Source organism: Salmo salar, chromosome ssa01 (assembly GCF_905237065.1).
Source record: "Salmo salar chromosome ssa01, Ssal_v3.1, whole genome shotgun sequence".
In the NCBI taxonomy this organism is placed as follows: Eukaryota; Metazoa; Chordata; class Actinopteri; order Salmoniformes; family Salmonidae; genus Salmo; species Salmo salar.
Window position 1 is genome coordinate 53,016,439 of NC_059442.1, and position 19,250 is coordinate 53,035,688.

A 19,250-nucleotide genomic window follows, 5' to 3' on the forward strand; every position below is an offset into this window, starting at 1 on the left:
GGATATCACAGTTGACATTTAAACGGGCAAATAATACATGAACAGAAATATACTTTTCAGAACTCAGGAGCTAACAGCAATGTCTTGCACTTGGTCAGACATTTAGCATAAAGCATATAAGACTCTGTTTACATTCCGACAATAGAGATTCAAGTTTGAGTCCAATCTACACCTCGTGCCAAGAAGATAATAAGCCAGTGTCTCCTTTCTCTGACCTTCCTTCAGGTGGAGGTGAAGCCGTACGTCCTGGACGATCAGATGTGTGACGAGTGCCAGGGGGCGCGCTGTGGGGGGAAGTTTGCCCCCTTCTTCTGTGCCAACGTCACCTGCCTGCAGTACTACTGTGAGTACTGCTGGGCCAGTATCCACTCCCGGGCGGGCCGAGAGTTCCACAAGCCACTGGTGAAGGAGGGGGGCGACCGCCCTCGACACGTGTCCTTCCGCTGGAGCTGAGGGGGTCGAAATAAGCCCTGCCCCGCCCCCGACAGCCCCTCAACCCCCTTAACCGGGACAGCGCTACACCCCCCCCCGCTCTGCACCCCCTCAACATCAGTGAAGAGGATAACTACAAATACATGGGTCTTTCTTTTTCAAACTACACCGCTTGATTACGAACTCATTGTCCAGTGTACCCTTATGATGACAATAGGGTGAGAAAAAAAAATGAATTGCAAAAGTCTATCTGCTTAGAATTTGCACTTTGGCTCAAAACTCACTAAACACACATGGGATGTTAGCAAAAACCATGTGTTCAAGTCCCCTGTTCCATGACTTGGTGGGTCAGAGTCTCCTGATTATACAGTTACAGTACATATATATTTAAAAAGTATATATATATATTTTTGTTTTAAATATATCTATCTAACATATAAAGATAATTAAATTCTATGGGAAAGGAGCATGCACTTATTTAAAAAAAGGTTTTAGGATATCGCCCCTTTATATTACCAAAGGCAAAAATGAAATCCATGCATTCAGAAAAACGAAATAGGTGGCATAAGATGTAGCAAGACTAAACAATTATCCAGTAGTCTGGGCCATAGAAGCCCAGATGTAAAAAATCGAATAAAAACATGGCTATATTTGCTCTCCATTTTGACTCTGAAAATAGTCAAATGAATACCTCATAAGACGCAATCAGATTTTGTTTTGCTTTTGATTTTGTAGGTCTTTCTTTTTTTTAGGACTTTATTTTCTAGAGTTATGTTGATGTAATGCTGCAATAGCTTTTGCTGCTGAATAGTACTTTATTCAGGCTAGGGTGTTATAACTATGATGGCACCTGGTGTTAAGGATGATGACAGGCTATCATAGGGAGAGGGGCATCCCTTATGATGCCTAGTATGATGTGGGGTAAAGGGGGGGGGGGGGGGCTCGCCCCTAACTGCATGTTCTTTTCAATCAGGTTGCTGCATGCAATAGAATTTCAGTCTCATGTCTACTATTCAATTCTGCCCATGTTTGCACAACACCAATATAGATGTACGTACAACTAGCATGAAACTGGACTCAACAGGGAAGACAGACTGGTAAAAGAATCTAACACCCCCAGTGAGAAGTTAACAGCCACAGGGGCAGTATGAGCAGACTGCTCCTGCACAAGGTGGCTAACATAACCAGTTGACGAAACCTTAATATTAATCCTGAATCCAAGTAGATGTAGGATATATCATTTAAAACTGTCTATGATAGGTGAAGTACTTTTTTTTTTGCAGTGATTGTTAATATAATTGTGCAATTTTTAAAAAATTCCGTACGTAGTTGGGTCTGAGTATGCCTATAGAACTGTGATTTCGCTTTAAGTGTTGTTAACGTCCGACATAGAAGTCCTGTGAAACTTCATGAACTAGTGTATGCACACATGTATATACGTTCTCTCGTACACACACACACACACACACACACACAGATGGTTCTCTTTCTCTTAAACGTACATACATGTACATATACAGACCTAGTACGCACACGAACTTTGACCCAAATACACAGAACATATGACACGCAGACTAAAGTGAGCTTGAATCTGAGAAACACAGAACTGCTGTCTGTACTGTTGACAGGGTCACGTCCCCCCCCCCCAAAAAAACCAAAGAGCTCACATATGTTTGACGTAAACCACCAACACATACGGAGACCACAGATGATACTGTGCGAAGCATCAAGCGCTGTGCCTGTGGGTTTAAAGGTGCAAGTTAGAAACATTTGTACTGTTGTGGTGACAAGGCATACGAGACAGTGATGAGAAGACAGACAGAACATTGAAGCTACTGGAGACTTGTGGTTTAGTAAACTTGAGCTCCTTCTCAGCCTGCACATAAAGTTCTCTGGCTACGGGGTTGTAATAACATTGCCAGAACATTGTGTGCTAGCTGGGATTTACCATATTTATCCAGATTTTCCTGCAAAGCTTGAAGTAGAATAATGACCTGCTAAAATGGTGGATTTTTTTTATTTTTTATTTTTTATCAAAAGGCTACGGTATTGGGTGCAGATGAATAGGATGGGTGGGGTGGGAGGTATTGGGAGCAGTTGAATAGGATGGGTGGGGTGGGAGGTATTGGGTGCAGTTGAATAGGATGGGTGGGGTGGGAGGTATTGGGTAGTTATAAATGCAGGACAAATAAACAAAGTATTGGCTGCTGGGGTTGGTTTGGGTTTGAGCGGTGGAGTTTGGGGCTAAGTTACACTGGTTTTTAGCAGTTTTGTGGACAATCCAGTCTGGATCCTACAACATTGCAAGTTGATGTGTCGTCTCCTTTTCTGTGTGTTGCGATTGTCCCGTGCTGGCACCCCGCCGTCCTCTCTCGGTTGTAGTCGCAAAACGGTTTGCTTTAGGACAAACCATTTTGTTTGTTTGTTGTAAAAGTAAACTAATCTAAACCGAAGATACTTTTTTATTGATAGAAATGTCTACAACAACAAAAAGAGGCAAACCATGAGTAATAATAAGTCTCCCTATTTAAGTGAATTCTGGGTGTTTTTGTGAGATGTCTTTCCCCCGCCCACATGGGTTTTCTATGTTTGTTCCTTCTCTATAATAGACGTGTTATGCACTACTCTTTGTATCTGGACAGTTTAACAGTCAGCAATTGTTTTTGTTGGGAGAGAAAAAAAAAGGTGTGCTTTCTGACTGACATGATCTTTTGCAATACCTCAATTTTGAAATATATTAGGAGAGAAATTGATATTTTCTAAGTAGGTTTATTCAAATAAAAAAATATATATTAATTTAATTCTGCCAGAGATGATTTAACAGGTGGTTGATTTTATTTTTGTCATGCTTATTTGCTTTTATTTTAAATTTTATTTTTTGAAAAAAAATAAACAACTGAAGGAGCTAGAGCTTTATAACTTTAATATAATGACGTAGTTAGCTGAAGTACAGAGTCTACCTTATTACAGAGGAGGATAGAGTGAGTTTCCCACTGGTCTTATACCCGTGGAAGCACGGCGTCACCAAGACAAACATAACATGAGTGGTAGTGTTCCAAGGAAAACATTAGTCCTAAAAAAAAAAATGTTGTTCAATATAAATAAAAGTCTATCAGGTGAACTGAAGATACTTCCCTTATTTTGTATATTTATAATCAGTCATTTACTATGCTGACCAGAATTGTGAAAGAGATCTTCTGTTCATGTTATTTTTTAAGAACTTTTTTATGTTTCCTAAAAGTATGTGTTTCATTTTGTTTTGTAAAAGCAACACCCTGATTTTGTTAGCCTGAGATTGTTTAAAAAAAGAGACTTTAAGCAGATGAGGTGGAGAGAAAGGAATGTTCTTTTTTTATTATTACTAAGAGATACAAGTGTTTCAACTGTAACTTGTTCGAAAGCCCCCAAGGTGCATCAATTGACTGGTAGCCTTCTATTCACGCAAGACTTGAATTAGTCCCATTTTTTTAAGGCTAAGAACCTCGATTCTTTGTTGTAATGTGCAATACTGTTTGTACTGTTTGTAAAAAAAAAAAATAAGAAAAAAGAAAAAGAGGCTAATCTTTATTGCAGATTTATTTTCATTGCAAGCATTGTGATTCACTAAAATCATTTTCTACTGTGTATTTACCTACTCTACATGCTAGTACCTTCCAGTAGTAATGTAGCCTTTGTACTGAGAAATTTTTCATTATTTTTTAGAGATTTTTGCTAAAAAAGAAAATAATTTAAACATTTACGTATTTTTATTTCGTATTTTCTTTACAGACTTATTTCTCAACCATTAATAGTTATTTCTGGGGGAGACTTTCATATCTGGTCAATGTCATTAATATTATTTTATATTTTTACTTGGAATAAATTCATTTTATGATGCTAATTCTTTAAAAAAAAAAGTTACTTTTTTCATTTGTTCACTTTATTTTATTTTTGGAAGCTGAAAAACCTTTGTAATATTGTTACTTAAGTGTGTAGATTTTTGAAATGCAAAGCTTAATGTGTTAACTCGCTGATGTTGCTTACATTAGTGTGACGATGATTTAAGGAGAGAGAAAAAAAACTATGACGGTTGGTATTGTTAAGTGATTGGCAATGTAAAACAAATGAACGGGCAATAAAATAAAAAGGCAGAACGTGGTATGTTGTGATGTTGTGGAAGCTGGACAATGCTACTTACCAATCCTACTGCTTCTGCTACTACCCCATCTTGTATAGTCAATAACATTGTATGGCCAAGCTGTCACAACACTTCCACTGAAGTGAAACATCACATTAATACCTTTAAAACGTTAGTCATGTTACATGACCCTCCCTTTAGTTTCAGATGGTGGGTAAACCCCTGTAGGAACTTAGTGTCTATGTGCACCAGTGAGATTGTATTTAAGAATGAATGTAAATGTTAAGATCAACTGTATAATTAAGTGGAGGGTGTGACTTGTTGGAATTTATTCACAATAATAGGAGGAGTCATACATCTAAATCTTTGACATGTTTTCTTTCTGTCCTCAAACCACCTAGATTTCTTTAGTCACAGTTTAGTGTGTATTAACTGGCCTTAGATTTAAATTTGAGCCAAGATACACTTTAACAGTATGTGGTGCGTTCTTCGGGGATGGCATTAAGCTGATTTTTGCTCCATATGAAGTGTTGTGACATCACTTCCTGTACTATAGTATTGTCATCAATAAGTGAAAAAAAAACACCAATGCAAATGCTGGTCTGAGAATGTTATTTCTGGCTTGCCTTTTCTACCAGTTTGTACAGGTGGTGTTATACTAATTAACTTAATCTCGTACTAACCCAGTGCTTTCTCCCAAGGGTCAGTATTAGTCATACCACCAAGTATTTATTATTACATTTTATTTATTTGTTAAGCAAATACTATACCCTGACAATATTAAACAACTATGTGCAACTGAAAGGGACAGTTTGGCTAAGATGGAAATCATGTGTGGTGGAGGAAATTTCATATAATCCTATAGAAATATACCTATTTCATATAACACTAGATTTGGATAGTATATTCACTTATGCTTCATGGATGTTCTCTCAGTAGGCCCTTCATTTTGTGATCTAAAAAAAAAATATTAACTTGCTCAAAAGTTTCTCAGACAAAATCACTACTTTTAAAAGTGAAGTGTTCATTAATTTTTCAAAGTATTACTTATTTTTTTGTTTGATTACTGGTTCTATCTTGACGAGGCTTTGAAATTGTTGACTTGGACCTATGCTTGTCTGAATTTGCAGTATAACTGTAATTTAAAAAACATGGCGCTCTATGCTGCTAATGCTTACTACTACTGCTTCAAGTTTGTAGTTCCCACCTTTTCCCTTTTCTGTACTAATAACAAGCAAGTCTTATTAAATATAGTTGTATGACGCTGTGAAATATTGTCGTCTTTTGCATGGCCTCCTTTTCTACCTCTTTTTCTCATCCCTTGTTCTACCTGGAGTAAGGTGCTTGACTGGTGTGACTGGAATGGAAAAATGTGAAGTGTGAAAACAAATCTCAAAAGAACTGAAATACATTTAAGACTGTTACATTACGGGTTACTGAAGCAATGTAGGTTTATCAGTTTTACTTAATCATCCCTCTCCTTTAAGTCGTAGGGGTTTAGCAGCATTTTGAATTTGCGGCAAAGACTACAATCGTTAAGTCTAAGCTTTTTCCCAAAAGCATTGTTACTAAAGTTGTACTTCAGACCACTCGTTGTTCGATGCTTTTTTTGCTCTTCACTTTATACACCAAGATCTTCGCTATATGTAGTCAATCTGTCTCTCTAGTCTTGTTTATACCTGGCACTAAGGGAAAGTTTAGAATTTGATTGTGCCAACATTTCAGAAATGCATCTAACCTGTCCACTGCGTTGGGATTGTGAACATCTTTATCTAAGACTCATTGATGACATAAAATCATTGACACGATAATTATGATTTAACTGGCGTCACTGTCCAGGTCTGTCTACACTTGTAAGATATCCAGACAATTTGTGCTTGACTGCCTCTGGAGGTCGGCAGAAAAATCTGATTACAATTGGATCACAAATGAGTCTACAACTGTCAAACAAATGTGGGCACAATTTGAACGTGTACAAGACCAGGACAAAAGGAGGCATGTTAGGACCAGTACAAGGTGTACCTGTGTAATAATCATGCAGTTTAATCAGCTTCTTGATATGCCACTAGTCACGTGGATGGATTATCTTGGCAAAGGAGAAATGATCACTTACAGGGATGTGCACAAAATTCATGAGAAAAGGTGTGTGTATGGATTTGGGGAAACCTTTCATTTCAGCTCATGAAACCAACATTTGACATGTTGCATTTATATTTTGGTTCAGTGTCATTTGTGTTCTTCCTAACAGAGGGGTGTACTCAGGACTGACTCTAGCCTTTTGTGGGCCCTAAGCAAAAAACATTTAGTGGCAGAAAGAAAAACCAGTATGACTAAGAAAACCTACCCGTGCAGGTCGGGCACGTGCCCTGCATGCATGGTTGGTATTCGACAAGGATTACTACAAATGTAGATAACTGACTAGACTAATATACCAACTGACAGACAAAACAAGAGACTGCTGGTGCACATTATGTTCTATTCTAACTCTTAAAAGTAAATTGAGAACCGGCCCTGGTTAGACTATGAAAGAAGTGAGATCTACACAGGGTTTTCGAAAGCTAGGCAGCTTCAGTTAGCTTCATATTCCAGCTCAGGCTTCCTCTGACCGTAGCTCTTGCGCATCTGCCTGCTTGGAACTGCGAGTCCCACGTGGCTAGTCCAACGCCAAACTCATTGGAAACATCAATACCTGGGCGAGTCAGTGCCACACTTTAATTACGTATTGTTAATGCAGTCTGGTTTGCACAAGCAACTTTTTCCCCCCAATCCTAATCGATCAAATTTCTCAAACGAAAGTCTGTGCATGACGTTTCAAATTACTGTGTAATGTGATCAGTATTTTAACATTTTATACGGCTTTAGTATCACTGAATAGGTGTAGTCATCACTTTAAAGCAACAGTTACTTTTCAACATCATGCACCTCTAAAATTGTTCATTCAGAGCTAATATGTGCCAGCCTTCCTAAATGCAAGAAGACTCCCTCTACTGGCCATGTTCAAAGTTATGTACAGTGTTCTTCAAATCAACATGGGAATGCAGACTATGGGGACAAGACAGAGCACGCACAAAACAGGACGCACACTGAAAGGTCTGTAGAATTTATTATAATTCTATTAGTTTAAACAAAAAGCAGAAACTACAGAAATATTTACAGGTCTGCATTCTCTTCTTAAAACTGACAAGTCCTCTTGGAGGGGGGGGGGCATTTCAGTTTGTCCCTGCAGTGCCATTCAGAGTAACATTTTACAATGTTACAAACATTTTACAGCTTTTCCAATCATCTGCCAGGTCGGTCGACTGATAGAGTTCTGTGGTGAGAAAGGTGAAATGAATGTGCTTACACAGGACATCTGTGGGGAGACGAGCGCCACCTTGGGATGGGAGTCATCTATAGGTCACAGGTCTACAACCCGAAACACCCCCACTAGCCAGCAGCTGCAGTACAGCACAATCCAGTAGCCCGCTATAAAGAGCCAGCACACGGGTATGTTCCTATAGGTCAGCTCACAACAATTCCTCCCCTTGTTTTTGACCATATGTCAATAGAGCACTGGTAGTCCTAGAGGGTGACAGTGATTTCAGCCTGCCGATTATAAGGAGAAGCACCACAGTCTGTCCCCCTGGGAAAAGAGGGCACAGGGCAGACAGGACTGAAGGTGGGAAGGCTTTTAGGTGGTCAAGTCAGTAGGCCTCTGGGTGGGAGAATACCGAGGGAGCCATAGGGATAACCAGGATCAGACTGGCAGATAGCTCTGAACCCTGGATTTGGCGTCGGGGTGGGTGGGGCGAATGTCAATGTGGCTAAACTTGTGCGTGGGGGGGGGAGAATCGCATCCTGAGGGCTGTGTAGACCCTGCTAGGCTGGAGGTGTGTAAGAGAGGCTAGTGGAGCGTGTGCATGAAGCTGTCCAGGTTGTACTCTGTGTCATACTGCTGCTGATCCCACAGGTCTCCCAGACCATCCAGCACGTTCTTAATGGAGGCTTTCCCTCCGGAGGACGACTCGCCTTTATCATCCTTCCCATCCTAGACAGAGAGACAAGTTAGAGAGATGGAAACACACACACACACACGTTGGACGGGCAATACTGGTTAAATGGATGTGAGTGAAAGAGACGCATGACCACGAAGATGACCAAGAAGACGAGGCGAGAGAGACGAAGTGTGTGTACCCAAGGGAGAGCTACTGACCTTGTCCAGGGTGAAGAGGTTGAGGAGCTGGTCGGTGCCCATACTCTGCAGGCTGGCGTTCTCCTGGCTGATGACCGCGTTGGCGATGTTCATCTTGAACTTCTGCAGGCCCATGATCTTCTCTTCCAGGGTGCCCCGAGTGATCAGACGATACACATTCACCACGCGTTTCTGCAACAATAAGAGACACCATTACAAATGTCACTTTTCACTACATAGGCTGCCAAGCCGGTGCGCATGTTTGAGATCAACTAGATTGCAGTCGGCATGCACAGAACCAAGATGAGTGATTGTGCGCCTCGGCTTGCTCAAACTGATCCCCCTCCAACACACCATTGCCTAATTTACACTATAGGGCTGACCCAAACCGCACTGTGTTGGGCCTGGATATTTTCTTTGTCGTTGTCCTTTCTAGCACGGTTCCAGCAACTATGGTGGGTGATTAACCAGGCCAGCTCGGCTTGACTCAGTAGTGTGAAGAGGGATTACCTGTCCTATCCTGTGTGCGCGGTCCATGGCCTGTAGGTCTCTCATAGGGTTCCAGTCGTGTTCCACAAACACCACCGTGTCAGCGCCAGTCAGGTTCAGACCCAGACCGCCCACGTGGGTGGTGAGCAGCAGCACGTCAATGGAGGGGTCATTGTTGAACCTGAAAGCGAGCGTGACAGAGCACAGGAGATAGCGAGAGGGAGAATGAGGGGACGAGGGCAAGAGCACGTGAGATGGAGGCTGAGAGGAGGACAGTGCCTTTAAAATCAGATCAAATTTGTGGAGTTAGACAATGGGTGACGTTACAGCAAAGGCACGGACTGTGCCGGAGTCTGGTGAAGCAATCTAAGCTCCTGACTACGGACACCCTTGGCGACGTGGGTTCGAGCCTCGGCTCTGCCTTCCATCTGTGCCCAATACTGGTCTCTTAAACTACTTCTAAGGTGTCCGGTCATAAAAACAATAAATCACATGGAAGGAGATGGGAGTTTAAAATAATTTGATATAAAAAAAAAAAATGCTGGCAACACTACTAATCAAAGTATTCCATTATTCCCTGCTTGACACCAACACCATTTGTGTCGCCCAAAGACCATGCTCCTCATGTATTACCTGGAGACGATGGAGTGGCGCAGGCTCGCCTGCACGCTGCCATCAAGTCGCAGGTAGGTGACTGTGGGCAGCTGGGGCTTGAGCAGGTCGTGCTCCACGATGTCCAGCATGCTTTTCAGCTGACAGAAGATCAGCACTCTGTGTTGGGCAACCACCGCCTCTGTGCCCTCCGCTGAGCCGCTGCTGCCCAGACCACAGTCCAACAACAACTGGAGGAGGAAAGAGGGGGGGGGGGGAAAGCTCAGTATTACAACTTACTCACTCAGTGTTTTGATCTGTAGGTGTTAAGTATGGAGTTGAGTGTAGGTGATAGACCGACATCTGCACCTCACCATCACTGCCACTTCTGAAGCAGAGGAGATTGGGGGGGGGAATAGTGATATAATGGTACCTGTGAAGGCTGAGAGGGGGTAGGAGTGGTACGGGGCTAGATTGGGTTAAAGGTGTCAGCATGCTTCAGTTCGACTGGCGCCTAAACAAGCAGAACTCGGCAAAAACAAGTGTGCTCGCATACTCCCTTAAGACCGCCGCTTAAAAACGAGAAAAAAATAGTACCGTTTGTCCATTTTGAGACGCCATAGCCAGTATACTATTCCTCAAAATAGTCCGAATTAAGCAAACTCAAATCTAATTCGTCATTGAAAAATCCCTAATGTTGACCAATCACAGAGGAAGGGGAGTAGACTTCAGGTTGCCCCGAGAAAATATTTTTGGCACAAACCAAAGAAAAACCCTTGCTGAAGACCAAAACGTCCTAAAATACACAAACTGTTTCAGCTGGGACGCATGCAGACGCCTTTAGTGTAGTGCAGTGTTTCTTAATCCTGGTCCTTGGAACCCCAAGGTTTTGGTTTTTGCCCAAGTACCACACAGCTGATTCAAAATGATCAACTCATCATCAAGCGCCTAGTGCTGAGGAAAAAACTAGCCTGTGCACCCCTTTGGATGCCAGGACCAGGATTAAGAAACACTGGTGTAAGGAATGGGGAATTAGTGGTACCCAGAGGTAAGGTATAGGGGAAGAGTGGTACCTGTTTGAGGGCTGAGAGTTTAGGCGAATGCTGGATGTCTCGAAGGCTGGAGTGTTGTGCTGCCAGCTGGTCTGTGATGCGCTTGTACTCAGGGTGCTGTGGCAGCAGTACCAGGCCTGGGTGGTTACACAGCTTCCTCAAGTACTGCAGAGCCTGGAGGGAAGAGGACATTAATAACATAAATGGCAAGTATGGTATACGCAGACTTAACATTTCAATGCAGGTCACATTCACATGTGAGAAGCTCAGTGGAGAAAAAGTCCCCTTTCATGGTCAGGGACAATCCAAAAACTACAAAGGCAGTCACATAATGTGTGTGTACCTGGAACACGTGGCCCGTGGCCTTCAGCTTAGGCTTCTCCTCCTCCTGGGTGGAGACTGTAGAGATGGTGTCCTCCACACCAACCTTGGCCCGGGACTTGGCAAAGTCCTCATACAGCTGAACCTGCAGACAGACACGGGGACAGAATGTTTGAGCAATGGCAGGCACAGAATTGCCAATCTAAAAATAACTTAATGAGTAGTTATTTGGGATGAACTGTGATTTGTAGATCAGTGATTCTACACAGTCCGTCTGCAATGTAGTCAATATCAAACACGCACACAGATTGTATGTATACAACAAGCTATACACACACACACACGGCTTTCATTTAATGGATTGAAACATTACGATTTGTAGCAGCCTCAGCTTCTATGGTGACTAGAAAGTGGAAAATACACAAGTGAATGCTCTTCTCTCCAAATGAAGACGGTATCTATAGTACCAGTCAAAAGTTGGGTTTTTCTTTATTTTGACTATTTTCTACATTGTGAAGACATCAAAACTATGAAAAAAACATATGGAGTAACCAAAATATATTTTATATTTGAGATTCTTCAAAGTTGCCACCCTTTGCCCTGAGCTTTGCACTCCTGGCATTCTCTCAACCAGTTTCATGAGGTAGTCACCTGGAATGCCTTTTAATTAACAGGTGTGCCTTGTTAAAAGTTAATTTGTGTAATTTCTTTCCTTAAAGAATCAGTTGTGTTGGGACAAGGTAGGGCTGGTATACAGAAGATGGTCTTTTACCAAAAAGGGCTGAGTCCATATTATGGCAAGAACAGCTCAAATGAGCAAAGAGAAACAGTCCATTACTTTAAGACATGAAGGTCAGTCAATCTAGAAAATGTCAAGTACTTTGAAAGTTTCTTCAAGTGCAGTCGCAAAAACCATCAAGTGCTACAATAAAACTGGCTGTCATGAGGACCACCACAGGAAATGAAGACCGTTACCTCTGCTGCAGAAGATAAGTTCATTAGAGATGCCAGTCTCAGAAAATCGGCAATTGACTGCACCTCAGATTGCAGCCCAAATAAATGCTTCAGAGTTTAAGTAACAGACATCTCAACATCAACTGTTCAGAGACTGCGTGAATCAGGCCTTCATGGTTGAATTGCTCTAAAGGACACCAATAATAAGAAAACTTGCTTGGGCCAAGAAACACGAGCAATGGGCATTAGACAGGTGGAAATCTGTTGTTTGGGTTGATGAGTCCAAATTGGAGATTGTTGATTCCAACCGTCGTGTCTTTGTGAGACGCAGTGTGGGTGAACGGATGATCTCCGCATGTGTGGTTCCCACCATAAAGCATGGATGGGGGGGGGGTGCTTTGCTGGTGACACTGTCAGTGATTTATTTAGAATTCAAGGCACACTTAAACAGCATGGATGTCATAGCATTCTGCAGCGATACGCCATCACATCTGGTTTGCGCTTAGTGGGACTATCATTTGTTTTTCAACAGAACAATGACCCAACACACACCTCCAGGCTGTGTAAGGGCTATTTGACCAAGCTGGAGAGTGATGAGTGCTGCATCAGATGACCTGGCCTCCACAATCACTCGACATCCCAAACCATCTCAATTGGGTTGATGAGTTGGACCGCAAAGTAAAGCAGCCAACAAGTACTTAGCATATGTGGGAACTCCTTCAAGACTGTCGGAAAAGCATTCCAGGTGAAGCTGGTTGAGAGAATGCCAAGAGTGTGCAAAGCTGTCATTCAAGGCTAAGGGTAGCTAGCTACTTTGAAGAATCATTTGTTTAAGACTTTTGGTTACTACATGATTCCATATGTGTTATTTCATAGTTATGTCATCTTCACTATTATTCTATAATGTAGAAAATAGTAAAATAAAGAAAAACCCCTGAATGAGTAGGTATGTCCAAACTTTTAACTGGTACTGTACATGGCGTTGTAAGTGTTTCAAGGTGGGTCCTCCATGTGGTGTACCTGTAGAGGGCTGAGGTTGCAGTAGTAGTCCTGGATGATCTTGGGGGGCAGGTCCTGCAGCACGTCCTTTTTCATCCTCCTCAAGAGGAAGGGCAGAACTTGGCGATGCAGCGCCTCCATGGCCAGCACCCCTGAAGGGGAACATTGTCATTACAAGATACTAACACCAGTGTCAGTGTGAGAGTGTCAGTTTCTTCAGGGTCATGTTTATTAAGGCACACCGTATGCTACGGAAACCAACAAGGGTTTCTTAAGTACAGATAGTACCTCGCCGTTTCTTCAGTTTAGTGCCAAATAGGGTTGTGACAATACCAGTATCGCAATACACTGAAGTATTGTGGCAAGGAAACAAAAACGAAGCAGATTGAAAGTCTAGGTTTGTTGGACATGACATATGTCACCAATTACTGTTCGAAAAATATTTTAATGAAGGGGGGGAAAAAAGTCTGATCTTTTGCCTGATGGTGTCGTTCTAAACAAATGCCTATAGGAACACTACTAGATCGACAGCACATGTGGAGGATGCATACAAGGTAATGTGGATGGAGAAGGAAATTAATTGCTTTACAATGACCATCAGGATGTACCCTTTTCCATGCACACTACCGTAATTTCCGGACTATTGAGCGCACCTGAATATAAGCCGCACCCACTGAATTTAAAAAAAATGTATTATTTTGAACATAAATAAGCCGCACGTCTATAAGCCGCAGGTGCCTACCGGTACATTGAAACAAATGAACTTCACACAGGCTTTAACGAAACACGGCTTGTAACAAAAATAAATCATAATTAGCAGTAAGCTTTAGTTGTCTTTTTGCACCGAGTCAATTCCTCACGCTGCTGTTTCCAACGTCTTATCAGACTCATTAAGACCAAGCTCCCGTGCAGCAGCTCTATTTCCTTTTCCAACAGCCAGATCAATCGCCTTCAACTTGAAAGCTGCATCATATGCATTTCTCTGTGTCTTTGCCATGATGAGGGTGACAAAATGACTACCGTAATCAGAATGGGAAGTTTGAGAGCGCTCGATTTAATCTAAACAGTAAACAAAAAAGTTGTTTGACCTAAACCCGTTCGGCAATTTCATTGGTCTAATGAAAGCTTCATGCCGCCAAAAAACTGAGCATGTCACAGAATGTGTTTTTTTGGAGAAAAAAAATTGAAAGCGGGAAAAACCATATTAGCCGCGTCATTGTTTAAGCCGCGAGGTTCAAAGCGTGGGAAAAAAGTTGCGGCTTTTGGTCCGGAAATTACGGTAAATATGTTTGCACTTTTGGCAACTTGACCTACAATGCGTACTCTAAAAATACAACCATAGTGCATGATCTATGGCAGTGGGGGGGATTCTTATGACATTGCCAACAGTAAGATTCGAGTTTGCTTTCCGAAAAAGACCAGAGTCCAGATTCGCAACACACAAAAACTTAAGCTTCTTAAAACCGCTTAAGGATCCAACCTTTTTTCTTTTAAATTTGCCAAAAATGACATACCCAAATCTAACTGCCTGTAGAAACTTTGAAATGCAATAAATATTATTCCAGCCCAGGTGCAATTTAGATTTTGGCCACTAGATGGCAGCAGTGTATGTGCAACATTTTAGACTGATCCAATGAATCATTGCTTAGTGTTCAAAATGTATCAAGACTGCCCAAATGTGCCTAAGCTGGCTTATTAATACATTTTCAAGTTCATAATTGTGCACTCAAACAATAGCATGGAATTCTTTCACTGTAATAGCTACTGTAAATTGGACAGTGCAGTTAGATTACCAAGAATTTAAGCTTTCTGCCCATCAGATGTCCTGGGATTTTCTTTTGTAATTTACAACCTCGTGCTAATCACAATAGCCTACGTTAGCTCACACCGATCCCGTAGAGATTAAGGGAAAAAAATTCATAAGATAGTTCTTAAGTGCAATTCCTCAGCAATATCTTAAGATTTAATGATTTTCTTACGAACTTCTCAAATAGCTTCTTACTAATCTTAAGAAGTTTGTTGCTAGGCAACCGATTTATCTAGCGATGGCAATCATGTTAGCATATTTTATACTGAGATTACTGTTCTAAAACATGTTCTAGGGTCTAAAATAATCAATACTGAAACTTTCAGATGAAGTTTGAGGGAATTCAACATGTTTGTAATATTCATATGTGAATACATACTGATTTATAATTGGATGCATTTTACCGCCGTATCATACTGTGCGGTGATTGGTTAAGACCACCCAGACGGTTAGGTCATGTTCAGTTGATCGTGGTTGGAGATGGGCTAACATGTAGTTGTAGCTAGTTAATAAAGAGTTATGTTAAGAAACATCCTGTAGTTCTGCGTTTTATTATTTTGTACAAAGCGTACAAAACAAGACAATGTTCAATTACTTTCATTAGTTTATTCTCTCACTGCCCTGAGTTTAAGACAAGGGTTTAGCCATCTTTGGAATTAGAAACATTTCCAATAAACATATTTAAGAAACTACATTTGTTCTTGACTTTTTGCTTAAGGAGAAACATAAGAAATAGCGCAAGACATTTTTCAAGAACCATTGAGGAATAGCAACTTGTTTACCTTTCTTCTTAAGAATACATTTCTTAACTGCCATTTTTTTAAATTAACAATAGACTTAAGGTTTTGTGAATCTAGGCCCAGGGCTGTACCTTTCAAATTAAGAGTAACAGGTTAAAGGAGCAAAGAGTCATCCGCGTCAGGTTAAATTTTGCCATGGAAAAGCGAGTACTGCAATTTCCTCAACCCATTTCAAGTGCCAAAAGAACAAGATCCAGCTTCCGTGCACTCATTTTTAGGCACTCCGGGCTGATGACACCAAAATCAGATCTTACCGGCCTCCTGCTCGCGCGATGAGCTCTTGGCATCACGGCTGGCCAGGATGGGCTTGCCGTAGCGGGCAGCAAACTGGCGTTCTGTGCCCAGGAAGCCGGGCATGAGGAAGTCAAAGAGCGACCACAGCTCCAGAACATTATTCTGAGGAGAGGTGGGAGAAGGAGAAAAAGAGAGCGAGTTGTAAGATTTACAAGTACTCTGAATGCTTGGGTTTAACTCATCTAAAATAAGTCTGCAGTAGAGTAGACAATAAGCACAATCTAGCCTATATTACCATTAATGTCACAGGCTCGGCATAAAGTCCTTACTTCATTTCATCCACTAATACACCTGTCAATGTAAAACTAATACATCCAACCACCCCACAGAGTGGAGGAACTGGAATCATTAGGCCAGAATAGAGAAATTATTAGGCTAACACACTGCAAGTGTGTTAGCAACTTAAAATCAGATGCATTTCCACTGCAGAAGCCTTTGCTCATTCTTCACTGACTAAAATGTAAAACGTTTCATGCCCCCACCTGGATGGGCGTTCCTGATAGGATAACTCGGAAGTTGGCGGCCAACTGCTTTATGGCTTTTGAGAGCTTGGTCTTCCCGTTCTTGATCACATGGCCCTCGTCGAGGATACAATAATTGAATTTTACATTCCTAAAACAAAAATTAAACATATGTTATTTATAAAATCACTTATCCAGCCTTCCAAATAAGATAGAGAATTATATATAAATTAATCACCTGAAAAAGTCAATGTCGTTCCGTACAACATCGTAAGAGGCTACTACCAGATTGTGCTTTTTCACTTGATGCTGTAACCTGCAATACAAAAAAAATAATATAAGTGATTAAATATTTTAACGTGAATAATTGAAACAAATGACGCTGTGTTCCATCTCTGTGGTGGAATCATGTGTATGTTTGGGTGGGTCCGGGCAGTACAGGGGTCTTACCGGGCTCGCTCTGTAGGGGGTCCCGTGTAGTGCAGTGGGTTCAGGTACTCTTTGGTGCAGAACTTGCCCACCTCGTCAACCCAGTGACCTGTCAGGGTGGGGGGGCACACCACCAGAGAGGGCAGGGGGGTGCTGTCTACCGCCTTGGTTTTGGCATACTGCTGTGCCCTGTACACAATGTAACAACAATTAATATGACAACTCCTTTTACAACAGAGGAGCCTCTCCAATGTGCCAACGGTGTACATTTGAAACTCAAAACTGTGGGCGCGTTCCAGGACAACTACATTGCAGTTTCCTGCCGATTTCACAATGCCTGGATATGCATTTAGTAGGGATGTAACAATTTAGTGATAGGTAATTGTATCTTAAGCATTTATAAAAGAAAATTACGGTCTGTGAACCCCAAACCAATCCAAATATAGTATGCATCAGTCAGAAAATCGATTCAAACGTTACGAATCGCCAGATCAAATTATTTATTTCTCATATTATTCTTTCTACCCTCAAAAATACTGTTAATCTTTTATCAAAATGGATGTGTCCTCTCCTTCAGTGTCAAACTTCATGTAACCAGGAATCCAAATAAAACTAAAAATGTAATTGGTAGCACTGGTGCTCCCAACCTAAGTCAGGAGCACCAAATGAAATTGAAGAGCACCAGAAAATATTTAAGTAACTAACAAATAACTTTATTCCATTACTCAATATGAAAGTAGTTCTAATTAAATGTAATCTTAAAAGGTAGAATAAACCTCTAGAATTGCAAGGCTGCCAAAGTTTTTGTATTTATTTTCGGTAATACCAATTATCCCAAAGACATTCTTTAAAAAAAATATACTTTATCGGACTTTAAGAGCAAATAACATTTATAGAATAAAAGGGAACATTTGACATCTTCCTAAGTCTGAGGGTGGTTTTAACCTTCCAGACTTGTAATTGTATCAACTAGCTACCCAAGGCTTTAACTTGCGACATCTAGTTAAACATGCATTAAAGAGGAACAATGGGTACATATTGAAGATGCACATGCTTATCTCTAGAATCTAAGCCAATAACACTCCCTAAAAACACAAACTTATGGAACAATCCTTGGATAGCTTTTCAGAAATCACTTATTAAAATGTCCCATGTTGACCAATTTAAGGTGTGGTAACAGGACATACATTTATTTCCATGACAAAATTAAAATACAATTTTGGACTGACCAATGTAGATTTAGTTAAACATTACATATCAAGAAATTCAGAGCAAACCTAGAGGTAATCTTGTTTGAGTCAGAAAAGGATGTTCAAATGATAGGGAAGGTACACAAAACCTTGCAGAGAACATATCCAACTAACAATCTCTTGGTTCCAATGGTTTATATTTTTTTATCTAAGACTTAAAAAGAACTGATGGCACAAGGAGGGAAAGTTTAAGCATACCTAATGAAATTAAAGTAAAAAAAGGTAGACTTAATCCAATATAAACTAACGTATCAAATTTATTACACAACAGATAATCCACATTCTACAGCAGAGTCATGTCTTACAGTGCATTCGGAAAGAATTTCAGACCCCTTCCTCCACATTGTTACTTTACAAAAATAAAAAACAGAAATACCTTATTTACATAAGTATTCATATAAGTATTCATAAGATCCTTTGCTATGAGACTTGAAATTGAGCTCAGGTTTCCATTCATCATCCTTCAGATGTTTCCACAACTTGGAGTCCACCTGTGGTAAATTCAGAGCAAAAACCAAGCCATGACGTTGAAGGAATTGTCCGTAGAGCTCAGAGACAGGATTGTGTCGGGGCACAGATCTGGGGAAGAGTTAAAAAAATTAAAAAATAAAAAAATTGTCTGCAGCATTTAAGGTCCAAGAACACAGTGGTCTCCATTCTTAAATGGAAGAAGTTTGGAACCACCATGACTCTTTCTAGAGCTGGCCACCCAACCAATCGGGGGAGAAGGGCCTTGGTCAGGGAGGTGACCAAGAACCCGATGGTCACTGACATCTCCTCTGTGGAGATGGGAGAACCTCCCAGAAGGACAACCATCTCTGTAGCACTCTACCAAAGCAGGCATTTATGGTAGAGTGGCCAGAAGGATGCCACTCAGTAAAAAAAAGGCACATGACAGCCTCCTTGGACTTTGCCAAAGGGCACCTAAAGTACTCTCAGACCATGAGAAACAAGATTGAACTCTTTGGCCTGAATGCCAAGCATCACATCTGGAGGAAACCTGGCACCATCACTACGGTGAAGTATGGTGGTGGTAGTATCATGATGTGGGGCTGTTTTTCAGAGGTAGGGACTGGGAGACCA

General features: G+C 41.1%; 2 protein-coding genes across 10 annotated transcripts in view; one reads left to right on the top strand and one right to left on the bottom strand.

The window, feature by feature from the left end:
- The window catches only part of cpeb3 (cytoplasmic polyadenylation element binding protein 3), a 78,113-nt gene extending 72,302 nt beyond the window's left edge, over positions 1 to 5,811 (top strand). For all 9 annotated transcript variants that reach the window (XM_014199958.2, XM_014199966.2, XM_014200004.2 and 6 more), the window contains one exon: positions 226 to 5,811. In XM_014199958.2, the coding sequence (XP_014055433.1) occupies positions 226 to 453 (228 nt within the window). In that variant the 3' untranslated portion in view covers positions 454 to 5,811. The remainder of the gene's footprint in view (positions 1 to 225) is intronic.
- Positions 5,812 to 7,633: 1,822 nt separating this feature from the next.
- btaf1 (BTAF1 RNA polymerase II, B-TFIID transcription factor-associated) overlaps positions 7,634 to 19,250 on the bottom strand; it is a 66,961-nt gene continuing 55,344 nt past the window's right edge. Inside the window, exons 29-39 of the mRNA XM_045695625.1 lie at positions 16,939 to 17,106; positions 16,727 to 16,804; positions 16,510 to 16,639; positions 15,988 to 16,129; positions 13,148 to 13,278; positions 11,196 to 11,318; positions 10,874 to 11,026; positions 9,843 to 10,051; positions 9,231 to 9,390; positions 8,742 to 8,912; positions 7,634 to 8,576 (exon numbers count right to left, since the gene is read on the bottom strand). Coding sequence (XP_045551581.1) covers positions 8,433 to 8,576; positions 8,742 to 8,912; positions 9,231 to 9,390; positions 9,843 to 10,051; positions 10,874 to 11,026; positions 11,196 to 11,318; positions 13,148 to 13,278; positions 15,988 to 16,129; positions 16,510 to 16,639; positions 16,727 to 16,804; positions 16,939 to 17,106 — 1,609 coding nt within the window. The 3' untranslated portion in view covers positions 7,634 to 8,432. The remainder of the gene's footprint in view (positions 8,577 to 8,741; positions 8,913 to 9,230; positions 9,391 to 9,842; positions 10,052 to 10,873; positions 11,027 to 11,195; positions 11,319 to 13,147; positions 13,279 to 15,987; positions 16,130 to 16,509; positions 16,640 to 16,726; positions 16,805 to 16,938; positions 17,107 to 19,250) is intronic.